At 45.3% G+C, this 14,120-nt stretch overlaps 1 protein-coding gene across 1 annotated transcript in view; it reads right to left on the bottom strand.

The window, feature by feature from the left end:
* LOC120978606 (inter-alpha-trypsin inhibitor heavy chain H3-like) overlaps window positions 1-14,120 on the bottom strand; it is a 135,755-nt gene that overhangs the window by 22,430 nt on the left and 99,205 nt on the right. Inside the window, exon 16 of the mRNA XM_040406851.1 lies at window positions 1,373-1,417. Within this exon, the coding sequence (XP_040262785.1) occupies window positions 1,373-1,417 (45 nt within the window). The remainder of the gene's footprint in view (window positions 1-1,372; window positions 1,418-14,120) is intronic.

Below are 14,120 nucleotides of genomic sequence, written 5' to 3'. Positions count from 1 at the left end.
CCCTGGATGTGCATCCCTCAAATCTCCATCAACTGCAAGATGCTATCCTATCAATATGGGCCAACATTTCTAAAGAATGCTATCAGCACCTTGTTGAATCAATACCACGTAGAATTAAGGTAGTTCTGAAGGCAAAAGGGGGTCCAACACCGTATTAGTATGGTGTTCCTAATAATTCTTTAGGTGAGTGTGTATATATATATATATATATATATATATATATAAATAACTTATACTTACCTCCTCCAGTATGCGATGCAGGCTTCTTCCGGTCTGTGTCCCTCGCTGGCTCAGGTGGCGCGATGAAGTCATCGAGCTGTCTGCACCGGCCTCTGATATGCTGCCGACCTAGTGCTGGCAGCCTATCAGAGGAACAGGGAGGTGACACACCTCTCCCTCCCCTGCCGGCTGCCGCAGCACAGACATTTGTATCGCCGTCCTGAGGACGGAGATACAGATGACTATAGAGATGAGTGAGCGCTTCCACAATTGAAGCGCAGCGCTCATCTCCTGCTGTGCCCTGCCAGCGCCCCCCTTCTGACAGCGCCCCGGGCGGCCACCCGGCCCACCCGGTCCAACAAACGGCCCTGTCTTATTCATTATTGTGGCGCAGACGAAAATAGCTGAGCCAGTGCTAATGGAACTAAAAACTAACTGAAATAAAGTTTAATAAAGTTTATGATGTGTCCACATTTAAAAAATAAAACCATGAAAAGTGGTTTCATTTTGCAGAAGTGTAACAAACACAAAAATATACATATATGACAATGCCAGAATCATATCAACCCATAGAATAAACTGGCTTTTAAAATAAAAGCTAATCAATGTGGTTCTTTAAAAAAAATAAAAAGCAAAGCTATATACAGCTATATGGACAGAAAATTAAAACCAGCAAGATCTTGCTTTTTGACTCCATATACTGCCCTACAGGGTTGTGGGAAACTGCTTAGCATGCCGGAAATTACCTAACTAACCAGGCAGTTCTGATCCAACTCCAAAGGGGAGTCAGGTCACTTGCATAACGATTACAAGACATACACAATGGATTTTATACATTAGTATATATATATATATATATATATATATATATATATAAGTTACATCTCATGAGATCATGCTGCGCTTCTTTAACTTTGTCCCCCCATTTAATGTAGTATTTTTTGCTCCCTATACATAGGTCAACTGGGCTTATAGGTAAACCGGGCATTGTCCATTTCTGATGGGGTTTCACAAAGATAAAAACATCTGGGAATCGTCTTTGTATAATGTGCTTTTTAATGCACAACGTGGTCATTTAGCTCACATTCTCTCCTGTCCATTCTTGTTTTTATGTAAGAAATATTAAATAAAATCAGATTAAACAAAAACTTACTTGGTGCTCCTGCACCAAATGGATTATTTGTGGATTTGTCTTGTCCTGTAAAAAAAAGCAAAATTAAAAAAGTATTTTTCATAATAAAATTTCTCCCATTGCTTCTCTACAGGGAAATGATGACAGTAAAAATTCAAAAAGTGCAACTAAAGTAACAACTGGAATGAATGAACTACAGGACCCAGAAATCTTGTCAAAATTAGGGTTATTCACTTTAGAAAAAAAGACGACTAAGGGGAGATCTAATAACTATGTATAAACACATCAGGGGTCAGTACAGAGATCTCTCCCATCATCTATTTATCCCCAGGACTGTGACGAGGGACATCCTCTACGTCTAGAGGAAGGAAGGTTTCTAGACATAGAAGAGGATTCTTTACTGTAAGAGTAATGAGACTATGGAACTCTCTGCCTGAGGAGGTGGTGATGGTAAATTCACTGGATGTATTTCTGGAGTGTATTAATATTACAAGTTATAGTTTCTTGAGAGGTGGTTGATCCAGGGAGTTACTCTGACTGCCTGATTAGAGTCAGGAAGGATTTTTTCCCCCTAAAAAAAAAAAAAGCTTTCCCAGCAAGTATTTATCATACACTTCCAGGCACTGCAGAATACAAGAAGATGTCTAATGAATCTATGTTTTTGTTACTTACAGAGAAGAAATTTTATTAAAAAAATTATAATAAAAAAAGTCACACCTGGCTTCACCCACTTTATCCAACATCTATGTCATAAATTATGAATTATACACGTCTTACTAATAGTCTGGATTATTGTCAGTTTGACTCAGTGAGTGATAAATAATTAATACAGTAGTCTGGGAACTCCTTATAATAGATAATATATTACTAAAGTAAATCAAGTATTTACCATATTTAAACAACCAGATGGATCTGCAATGAAACCATCATGCCCTGGATCATCCATTGTCTCATCTTCACCTTTTTTATTGCAACCAGCAATGTCAATTCCCTACCAATTGAGAAACAAATCGCTGGGCATACAGGACTCTTGAAAGGACCCCATAACAATAATCCCAAAATAGTGAATCTGTCATCCTACACTTTGACTGATGTAGATATCCAACTACTGGGGAAAGGTCTTACGTTTGTACCTACAGTAAGGTATGACCCGTTTGAATGGATTAAGGACATTGCATTATTCACCCGTAAACTTCAATGGTAAAAACACTTCCGTCAGCAAGACATTGGAGAGTGTAGGGAATACAGTATTGAACTACAAGTTCTAGAGGCCATTAGAGCCCTTTCTGACTTGCTAACGGAGGAAGAAAAAGATAAATCTGTGTGCCCATTCACTGACTTGAGACCCAAAAGTGTACGTATGCCTCCACCTTCGGGTCTGTTGAGCATCTGCCTTCACTTGGTCAGCATTTGGTCAGTAATCCATCAGTATTGCTAAAGCCCAAAAAAACAGGAGTGGATCCAAAACAGAGATGACACGTGAATGGAATATTTGCATGTCTTCCTCCTGTTACCTGTGTAGAAAAACCACCCATTTCGCAACACATTGCTTGTGCTCCAGTGTCCTCCTCCTCCTCCCATTCAGCCCCCATAGGGCTCATGTGGCCATGAGATGTAGGCTAGTCCCCTGACCAGCCAGATGTACCAGCATCTGTTCCAGGATATGAAGCAGTGGAATGACGTTGTTCATTCCGTAGTCCTGGCAACTGACAAATAACATTGCATCCTCAAAGGGCCTGAGCAAACGGCAGGTGTCACGCATGAGCTGCCACTGGCTGACATCTCGAAGTTACACAGGTGAGTACTCCTGTCCGCTTGGATCATCAAGAAATCGTTTATGGCCTTTCTCTGTTCGTTTGGTCGCTCCAACATATGGAGGGTGGAATTTCAACGGGTGGAAACTACGCATATTAGCCTATGTTAGGGGACCCCATTCTGCCGCTGCAGCTCAAGGAGGATGCGCTTGGCAGTGTACGAGTGGCTGAAGTGCATGCAAAGTTTCCTGGCCATTTTTAGGATGTCTTGCAGATAGGTGGAAGACTTTAGGAACGTAAGAACGTGGAGGCGGAAGCTGCATAACCTGGCCAAGTTGCTGGTTTGCCTGGGCAGGAACCACATTTACCCAGTGGGCCGTAAAGGACATATATTGTCCTTGACCATAGTTACAGCTCCACACGTCGGTGCTGTTGTGCACTTTGGCAGACACCGATAGGCTCAAGAACTGGCTACCTTCTGTTCTACATATTTGTGCAGGGCTGGTACCGTCTTTTTGGCAGTGTCTTGTGTGAACTGCTGCCTGTGAATGTGTGCACTCCCCATGTCTACTTCTCTGTGCAGTTCTGATCACTGTTGCCATGTAGGCTGGCTGCAGGCTCTCTCGCGTACTGGCTGCAGGCTGACACCTGTGTATGCTGGTTGCTTGGTGAACGGTGGCCTGTGTTTGTGGCTTTTGTGTCTGCATATCTGTGGTTCCTTAAAACACCAAAACAAACGTATCATAAATATCTCGCATGGAGTTATTCGTATTATCACCTACACAGCTCAAAAAGCATCCACACAGAGAGCAATTCTAGTTAATTAATTCCTTTATTGGATATCCAACAAAATGGTATATCAATTAAAACATATACAAAAAACAGCACTACGGTGTTACAAATAATTGTATAAAAACAGAGTGAGCTCCAGACCAATAAGGGACTAGTATCCATACGCAAATAAAGCAGTGTCAGCTTAGTGGGGCGCATGTAGCAATAGTAGCACCCAGGACATGCATAATAAGACACTCCAAACACTTAAGGAAGTGTGGACCTGGGTGCATCCCTCACCAAGCAGAGACTGCAGAGGGAGGGGGGGGGGGGGGAACACAATTTAAAGTGCATGTGCAAAATATACCTACTGACCCTGGTCTGAAGCAGCTGCCCGACGATCGTTTCGCTAATGCTTCGCTAATGCCCCAAGAGGAAGCATTAGCGAAACTAGGGTTGTCCCGATACCGATACTAGTATCGGTATCGGGACCGATTCCGAGTTTTCTCGGCGGTACTCAGCCGCCGATACCCCGCCCCGATACATAAATAGAATACTTTTTTGAACTAACGCTGCCCTCTCCCATGTTCCCCTGTATCCCCCTGTATCTCCACAGCACTTACTTAAGCTTCCATAGCAGGCAGAGCAGACGGCAGCAGTAACGTCACTCACTGACGTAGAGCGCCTGCTCCGCCCACTTTATGAATGAAGCAGGCGGAGCAGACGCGCGACGTCGGTGAGTGACGTTACTGGTGCCGTCCACTCTGCCTGCTATGGAAGCTTAAGTAAGTGCTGTGGGGATACAGGGGGATACAGGGGAACATGGGAGAGGGCAGCGTTAGTTCAACTTAATAACAGGATAAGGATTCACGTTTATAAATACTTCGGTGAGCGGCGGGGCCCGGTGTATTGGGGGACACTGTTATGAGGGGGATCTGTGGATGACATATAGCAGTGTCATCCACAGATCCTCCCCATAACAGTTCCATCCACAGATCCCCTATAACAGCACCATCCACAGATCCCCCACCAAATAACAATGCCATCCTCAGATCCCCCCACCCCATAACAATGCCATCCACAGATATCCCACCCCATAGCAGTACCATCCACAGATCCCCATAACAGCACCATCCACAGATCCCCCACCAAATAACAATGCCATCCTCAGATCCCCCCACCCCATAACAATGCCATCCACAGATATCCCACCCCATAGCAGTACCATCCACAGATCCCCATAACAGTGCCATCCACAAATCCCCATAACAGTGCCATCCACAGATCCCCCATAACAGTGCCATCCACAGATCCCCCATAACAGTGCCATCCACAGATCCCCCATAACAGTGCCATCCACAGATCCCCATAACAGTGCCATCCACAGATCCCCATAACAGTGCCATCCACAGATCCCCATAACAGTGCCATCCACAGATCCCCCATAACAGCGCCATCCACAGATCCCCATAACAGTGCCATCCACAGATCCCCCATAACAGCGCCATCCACAGATCCCCCATAACAGCACCATCCACAGATCCCCATAACAGTGCCATCCACAGATCCCCCATAACAGTGCCATCCACAGATCCCCCATAACAGTGCCATCCACAGATCCCCCATAACAGTGCCATCCACAGATCCCCCATAACAGTGCCATCCACAGATCCCCATAACAGTGCCATCCACAGATCCCCCATAACAGTGCCATCCACAGATCCCCCATAACAGCGCCATCCACAGATCCCCCATAACAGTGCCATCCACAGGTCCCCCATAACAGTGCCATCCACAGATCCCCCACATGACAGTGCGTCATCCACAGATCCACAGATCCCCCAAAACGGTCACATGACATTTAAAAAAAGTATCGGTATTCGGTATCGGTGACTACTTGAAAAAAAGTATCGGTACTTGTACTCGGTCCTAAAAAAGTGGTATCGGGACAACCCTAAGCGAAACGATCGTCGGGCAGCTGCTTCAGACCAGGGTCAGTAGGTATATTTTGCACTTGCACTTTAAATTGTGTTCCCCCCCCCCCCCCCTCCCTCTGCAGTCTCTGCTTGGTGAGGGATGCACCCAGGTCCACACTTCCTTAAGTGTTTGGAGTGTCTTATTATGCATGTCCTGGGTGCTACTATTGCTACATGCGCCCCACTAAGCTGACACTGCTTTATTTGCGTATGGGGGGATACTAGTCCCTTATTGGTCTGGAGCTCACTCTGTTTTTATACAATTATTTGTAACACCGTAGTGTTCCCATTATGTGCTGTTTTTTGTATATGTTTTAATTGATATACCATTTTGTTGGATATCCAATAAAGGAATTAATTAACTAGAATTGCTCTCTGTGTGGATGCTTTTTGAGCTGTGTAAGTGATAATATCTGTGGTTCCTGTCTCTGGTTCCGTGTTGGCTGGCTGCAGGCTGACACCTCTGTATGCTGGTTCTGCTGGTGCTGCAATGCGTGCTGGCTGCGGCTTTGAGTGTGAACAGGGACTGAGTTTAGATTCACTTGTGATTGTATGTTCTCTGCTTCTTATTAATCCTGGTTCTGACGGGGTTAAAATTCCCTGGTCTGTTCCTGGGTGAGGTTTATCAGGTGCCCTCCTTTATCCAGCTATATCTATCTGTGAGCTGTGGGGCTTGAGGTCATCTTATGTCTTGCTGGGTGTAGAACCTTTCTGCTAACCCAGGAGTGTCAGTCTATCCTGTGTCTTATTGGGTGTAGCCCCTTGCTGCTGACCCAGATGTGGTGTTGCCTAGTAAAGTATTGATGTTATTTCCTTGTCTGATCTTCTGTACCTGTTCTGTGTCTGTATCCACCCTGTTCAGTGTTTAGCCTAGCAGTGCTCTAACTGCGTCTGATAGCCTGGCAGTGCTTAACTGCTTCTGATCCTGTCTGTTCCATGTCCAGCCTGGGAGTGCCTACTGCTTCTGATCTAGTCCGTTCCCTGTCTGTCCTACAGTGCATTACAGCTTCTGTTCCTGTGTTTGTCCTCCCTTCGTGAGAGGGCTCCTGGGTTCTCCAGAGGGAGGATATCTAGTCTGTGTGCAGCTCTGCCTGAGGCCGCCATGCTTCCATTCCGCTTGGGGTCTAGGCATCTGCTTCTGTGCTGGTTCCCGTTTGTCTTGTTGTCTTATCCATGTCCTATGGTTGCTTGGGTTCCAGTTCTGTTGTCTATTCCGCTGGTGGTTTCACCAGTGTGGTTCTCTGCAGGAAGGGGCCAAGTGTACCAGGACCTTTCTGGAGGTGCGACCAGTGATCCCTCGGCCCAGTTCATCCCCACCACCAGGGGCTCTGTGAAGAACGCAGCTCAATGGCTCTCTGGGTTTTGCCTCTGGTCTGCCGATGCACTTGGTTCTGCGGTAGGTCTACCACTATTGCCTAACCTGCATATATTGTACTGTCATATTCTTTTATTACATATCAGCATGGCTTCATGAGGGATCGGTCATGTGAAACTAATTTATTCAGTTTCTAGACTTGACAGTGGCGAATCAATGGATGTCGTATATCTGGACCTCTCCAAAGCATTTGACACTGTACCGCATGAAAAGGTTAGTATATAAAATGAGAATGCTCGGACTGGGAGAAAATCTCACATGAGAGCCGGGGCCCTGCTCTAACAGCCCGGACCAGCAGGAGTGCCGATCAGGGCTGTTTAACCCTTTACATGCCGGGCGCAATGGCGCCCTTTGCATGTAAAGTGGTGACAGAGGGAGCGGTCTCCCTCTGTCTCCTATCAGCACCCCGAAAATGCGATCGCGGGGTGCTGATGTGTTGGGAAGCTTACCTTGCTTCCGATCAGGGCCCCAAACCTGTCTTCAGTTATCTCCAGCAGGCTGTGCCTCTCTGGCGCAGCCTGCTGGTCAATGTTTGAATAGTATTGCTATTGAAATGTAATGCATTATAGAGATAATGCATTACATTTTAAAAGCAATTAAAATACTGTATATTATAGTCCCCTTGTAGGACTATTAAGTAGTATAAAAAATAGAAAAAAAATACACATTTATTAAATAAAAAAAATCCATAAAATAAAAAAATGCTTTTTTTTCCATTGAAAATACGCTTTTCAATGAAAAAAATTGCTAAAATAAAATATCCCCCATATGTTTGGTATTGCCGCGTCCGTAACGACCCGGACTACATAAATATTGCATAAATTATCCCCTATGGTGAACGCCATAAAAAAAATGAAAAAAAAAATACAGAATTTCTAATTTATTCTTAGCCCAGGAGCAAATTTGCGTAGGACAGCGCACAGGGGCTTCCCATCATGGTGCCACTGAGCTGGTGGTAATAACGGCCATTAAACATAAAATTCCTGGTAAGGTTAAATTTAAGGAGATCAGGAAGAAATCTATTGTGTGTGATCAGAGCAGTGTTTCTAGTGGCCAGGAAACTTGCTACTGCCTTAATGATGATAATGGATAGAACTATATAATGCTTCTACGTCAATTGAAGCAGGAAGCATTTCATCATCTAGTGAGATTCCGTCAAGTTTAAGGAGTAGATCTGATGTGTCTCTAATACAGGATGGTAATTAGGGATGAGCTAATCGACTTTGGATGAGATATCCGAAGTCGATTCGCAGGAGCTCCGTACAGTATTATAATGTATTGGCTCCGATGAGCTGAAGTTATTGCTTCGCTAAGTCTCGCGAGACTTTGCCCAATAACTTCATAAATGAATTTGTACTGTACTTAATAAATGAATTTGTACTGTAAAAAAACATTTTACGAACTCGAGTTCGGTTCCAAGTGGTGCCTTGGGACCAAACCCGAGTTCGTAAAATGATTTTTTACAGTAAAAATTATTTTATGAAGTTATTGCGCAAAGTCTCACGAGCCTTCGTGAAGCAATAACTTTGGCTCATCGGAGCCAATACATTCTAATACTGTACGGAGCTCCTGCTCCGTACAGTATTAGAACAAAGTTTTATGTGAATCGACTTCGGATGTTTCATTTGAAGTTGATTCGCTCATCCCTAATGGTAATGTTTCTATGAAAGGTCTGATAATCCTATCTATGTAGTACTAACAGCCCCGGCGCCACAGATATCAGCTCCTTTCTCTTCTTTTGTATATACAGAGCTAAAAAAAACATTTAGTAACTCTGCCTTTTCCTTATTTTCAGTGACTACCCCCCTTTACGATAATTTACTGGACCTGCCTGCTCAGATCTAGGTTTTTTAGCATTTATACAGTCAGGTCAATAAATATTGGGACATTGACACAATTCTAACATTTTTGACGCTATACACCACCACAATGGATTTGAAATGAAACGAACAAGATGTGCTTTAACTGCAGACTGTCAGCTTTAATTTGAGGGTATTTACATCCAAATCAGGTTAACGGTGTAGGAATTACAACAGTTTGCATATGTGCCTCCCACTTGTTAAGGAACCAAAAGTAATGGGACAGAATAATAATCATAAATCAAACTTTCACTTTTTAATACTTGGTTGCAAATCCTTTGCAGTCAATTACAGCCTGAAGTCTGGAACGCATAGACATCACCAGACGCTGGGCTTCATCCCTGGTGATGCTCTGCCAGGCCTCTACTGCAACTGTCTTCAGTTCCTGATTGTTCTTGGGGCATTTTCCCTTCAGTTTTGTCTTCAGCAAGTGAAATGCATGCTCAATCGGATTCAGCTCAGGTGATTGACTTGGCCATTGCATAACATTCCACTTCTTTCCCTTAAAAAACTCTTTGGTTGTCCTAATGTCCTGACTGTATATTTAAAGAATTTTTTGGGATTTGTTTTGCTCTCTTTTGCTACCTGCTGTTCGTTTTGTATTTTTTCAAATTTTATCTCTTTTTTACAGATTTTATTAAAGAGGACCTTTCACCGATTCTTACCCTATGAACTAACTATACAGATATGTGGAGCGGCGCCCGGGGATCTCACTGCACTTACTATTATCCCCGGGCGCCGCTCCGTTTTGCCGCTATGCCCTCCGGTATCTCCGCTCACTAAGTTATAGTAGGCGGAGATACCAGTCCCTAAGTTATGGTAGGCGGAGTCTGCCCTAGCGCTGGCCAATCGCAGCGCAGAGCTCACAGCCTGGGAGGTTATTTTCTCCCAGGCTGTGAGCTCTGCAATGCGATTGGACAGCGCTAGGGCAGACTCCGCCTACCATAACTTAGGGAACGGAGATACCGGAGGGCATAGCAGGAGAACGGAGCGGCGCCCGGGGATAATAGTAAGTGCAGAGAGATCCCCGGGTGCCGCTCCACATGTCTGTATACTTAGTTCATAGGGTAAGAATCGGTGAAAGGTCCTCTTTAAGCCCTTTGTAATCTTCAAACGCTACAGCTGACCGCTCAGATTTGTATTTTTTAAATGCTCTCTTTTTGTCTTTTATTGTCCTTTTTACAGTAGCTGTAAGCCATGGGGGGGTTTAATTTTAGCTGTTTATTCTTGTTACCTAAAGGGATACATTTTTTAGTGCAATTACTCAATGTGGATTTGAAGCTCTCCCATTTATCCTCAGTATTATTATGTGACAGTAGCTGCTTCCAGTCTATGCCCTGAAATGCTGCGCTCAACCCAGGGAAATTAGCCTTTTTGAAATTCAGTGTCTTTGCTCTGCCTGACGGAGTTTGCTTTTTATAGTTTAGGGGGAATATGATTATATTCTGGTCACTATTACCTAGTGTTTCTCGAACAGTAACATTACCAACAAGCTCTGCATCATTAGAAATTACCAGATCCAACAGAGCATCGCACCTAGTGGGAGCTTCTACAAACTGGCCCATAAAGTGGTCCTGCAGCAAGTTGAGGAATTTTCTCCACTTCGCGGTTGAGGCAGAACAATGACCCCAGTCAATATCTGGGAAGTTAAAATCTCCCATTATGACCACTGTACCAGCCTGTGTCGCCCCCTCTATTTGGTTATACAGTTGTGTTTCTATCTCTTCTGTGATGTTCGCAGTGTAAAAAGTGCCCCAGGCCTCTACTGGGTTCTCGCCTTTCGAACTATTATATCGCAGACATCCACGTGGTCTGTTGGACATAGCCAAAGAGGCGTGGAAGCAACAACCCACACCATATAAAAGTTTTCTAGGGGGAGAGGTTCCGGACCCTAAGTCTGATGTAAGGGAAGCGGTTGCCACAGGGAAGATGTCATGGATGTAGTAGGGGAGAACACCAAAAGACAACAAGAAGGAAGGGGAAAGACACTAGGCCTCACCGCTAGGGAAGGAAAAGGGTCACCACCTATAAAACCCTGCTCCTGGCCCTAACTCCTCTCCATATGGGCACCTCTCGATGATAGAGATACCCATACACAGGAACCTTGAAAACCCTGGTGACCCTTGAATGCCCTAAAGATAATGACAGGGCAGAGACAACCCGTTCCTTCCCTGGTGAAGAAACTAGCGTCTCACTGAGGCCTAGTAAACAACTGAGGGGGGGGGGAATACAAAACACAACAAGCGGAACACTTAACTCAACAAGAACCACACTCCAGCTCTTCCAAAACCATATGAAGCTATCCCAAGCAAGGAGTGATGGGTAAAGTCAGACTAAATAGGGCGAGGTAAAGGTCACATGATCCACACCTGAACAGGAGGTGTGGACATACCAGCAACACACAAAGTGAAACCAAAAGAGGCTGTCAGATCACTAATGCGTAGATAATCTTTCAGACCTTCTGAGACCTGTCACAGATGTGACAGAAGATTGCTGACAGCCTCTCCTCTAAACAGACTCAGGAGGCCAGGGAGTTCGTCAGCAGGAACACGGATGTGTTCTCAGACCTCCCTGGACGCTCTTCCATAATCCAGCATGACATTGTCACTGAGCCTCAGGCCAAAATCTGGTTGAAACTATACCGGGTACCCGAGGCTCGGCGACAGGCCATCTCTGAGGAAGTACAACTAATGCTGCAACGAGATGTCATCGAGGAGTCTAGAAGTGAGTGGGCCAGCCCTATAGTACGGATACCCAAACCGGACGGGACGTTGCGGTTTTGTAACGATTTAAAAAAATTTAACGAGGTATCTAAGTTCGACGCGTATCCCATGCTCTGGGTAGACGAGCTATTCCCGGTGACCGCATGTGTTTCAGAGCGGCTCGCGGCGCAGGCATAGGTAAGGACTTACCTCTGCATCGCCGGGCTTGGGAATAAAGATAGCAGATCACATGTGTTCATCGGTGAACACTGAGAACTGGCCATTACTGGTGGCAGGTACCCTTAACGGAGGCTGCCAAAGAGAAAATTGCCTTCATCACATTGGAGGGGCTTTACCAGTATAAGGTGATACCCTTTGGTCTGCATGGTCTTTCCAAAGGCTAATGGACATTGTGCTGCGACCACATCGTCGGTTCGCTTCAGCTTTCCTGGACTATATTGTCATCCACAGTACCGACTGGGAAAGTCACCTGCCCAAAGTGCAGGCTGTATTAGACTCCCTTTGAAAAGCTGGACTAACTGCTTACCCCAAAAAATGCGCGATAGGGTTAGAGGAGACAAAATACCTGGGGTATGTCTTTGGGCGCGGAGTGATCAAATCCCAACTAAACAAAATAGAGGCGATGAGAAATTGGCTCCGACCTGTCATCACTAAACAAGTAAAGTCGTTTCTAGGAAATGATAGGCTATTACATGAGATTTGTTCCCCACTTTGCCACGATAGCTGCGCCCTTGACAGAGCTCTTGAAGGGACGAAAATCAGTGATGGTTCGCTGGGATGAGCAGGCGGAAGAGGATTTTTACACTGTGCGGGTCACTGGTTTTGGTGACGCCCGACTTCAATAGGGAGTTCGTGGTACAGACAGATGCCTCCGAAGTAGGCCTCGGTGCTGTACTCTCTCAGGAAGTCAACGGGGAGGAGCAACCCGTTGTCTTTTTAAGCAGCAAGCTCACTCCAGCCAAAACCAGGTATAGTATAGTGGAGAGAGAGTGCCTGGCTATCAAGTGGGCACTTGAGTCTCTCTGCTACTATTTGTTGGGGAGAAAGTCCCGCCTGGTGACTGACCACTCCCCTCTCAAGAGGATGAGCCAGGCCAAAGAGAGAAATGCCTGAGTCACCAGGTGGTTCCTGTCCTTACAGAACTTTAAGTTCTCCGTGGAACACAGGGCAGGCTGGTTGCAGGGAAACTTGGATGCCCTGTTCCGGGTATACTGTATGGCAGGCGTTCACCTCCTCAGGGTTGAACAAAGGGGGGGGATGTAAGAAGGTACCTGGAATCATCGTGGATGGAAGGTATGTGTCACCGAGGTTCCTGGCCTCGGTGAAGTAAGAGCCAGTATTTTTTGTGTCAGCTGCAGCTATTGCTAATTGACACATTGAGAGTTAGCATGGCTGTCATAGCTGATCCAGGACGGCTCTTACAGGGAGTAGTCAAAGTGCTGGGTGGGTGACTACTCCCCATGTTCCAGGCTGGGTTTTACCAGGCATAAAAACCAGCCATCACTGCCAGGTGTGTGGATTTACCTCCCTCTGACAGTGGAGCTCAAGAGTCTGTGTGCTGTGAACTGAGGGCTATGCTGGGATTTGAGGTTTGAGCCAGGCTGGAGGACTCAGGTCCCTCTAAAGGCGAACAGGCCGCCTATGGACTTGATGAGGCTGAACTGCTAATAGGGTGTGAATTAACACCCAGGAGAAAAGGTGACTTTTATTGTTTATGGACTTTCCTTGTGTGTGAACAAACACCAAGCCACCTGCGTTTTGTGATAGAGCTTATCTGCATTTTGTTATACACCAATGAGTGAATAAACACCTCTGATTCAAGAGCTGTGTACTTTGCCTCTATACAGCATCCGCTAGTCCTAACTACCAGAGCGAATCCCCACAGTATTTAGAATCTGTCTCTTTTTTTTCCCTTCTGGTATCAGCACTCCTCCCCATTCGGCCCAGGTGATTTTAATTAGTAGGAGTCTGCATAAGGCCCCTTTCACACGAGGAAGTATTCCGCGCGGGTGCAATGCGTGATGCGAACTCATTGCGCCCACACTGAATCCGGATCCATTAATTTCAATGGATCTGTGTACATGAGCTTTGTTTTTCACGCATCAGTTGTGCGTTGCGTGAAAATCGCAGCATGTTCTATATTCTGCATTTTTTTCACAGATGGTTGCTCCAAAATATAAGAGTGAAATTGGATCGAACATCCTCATACTATGCCTTGATCTAATAACTGCTTCTCAGTATAATTAACATCGCTTCTCGGCGTAATTAATGGTACACCGCCCCCTATGTTACATACTATACATGAGGCATT

The sequence above is a fragment of the Bufo bufo genome, chromosome 9 (genome assembly GCF_905171765.1).
Source record: "Bufo bufo chromosome 9, aBufBuf1.1, whole genome shotgun sequence".
Classification (NCBI taxonomy): domain Eukaryota; kingdom Metazoa; phylum Chordata; class Amphibia; order Anura; family Bufonidae; genus Bufo; species Bufo bufo.
Note: the sequence above shows the minus strand (reverse complement) of the source record. Positions and strands in the feature narration are given on the sequence as shown.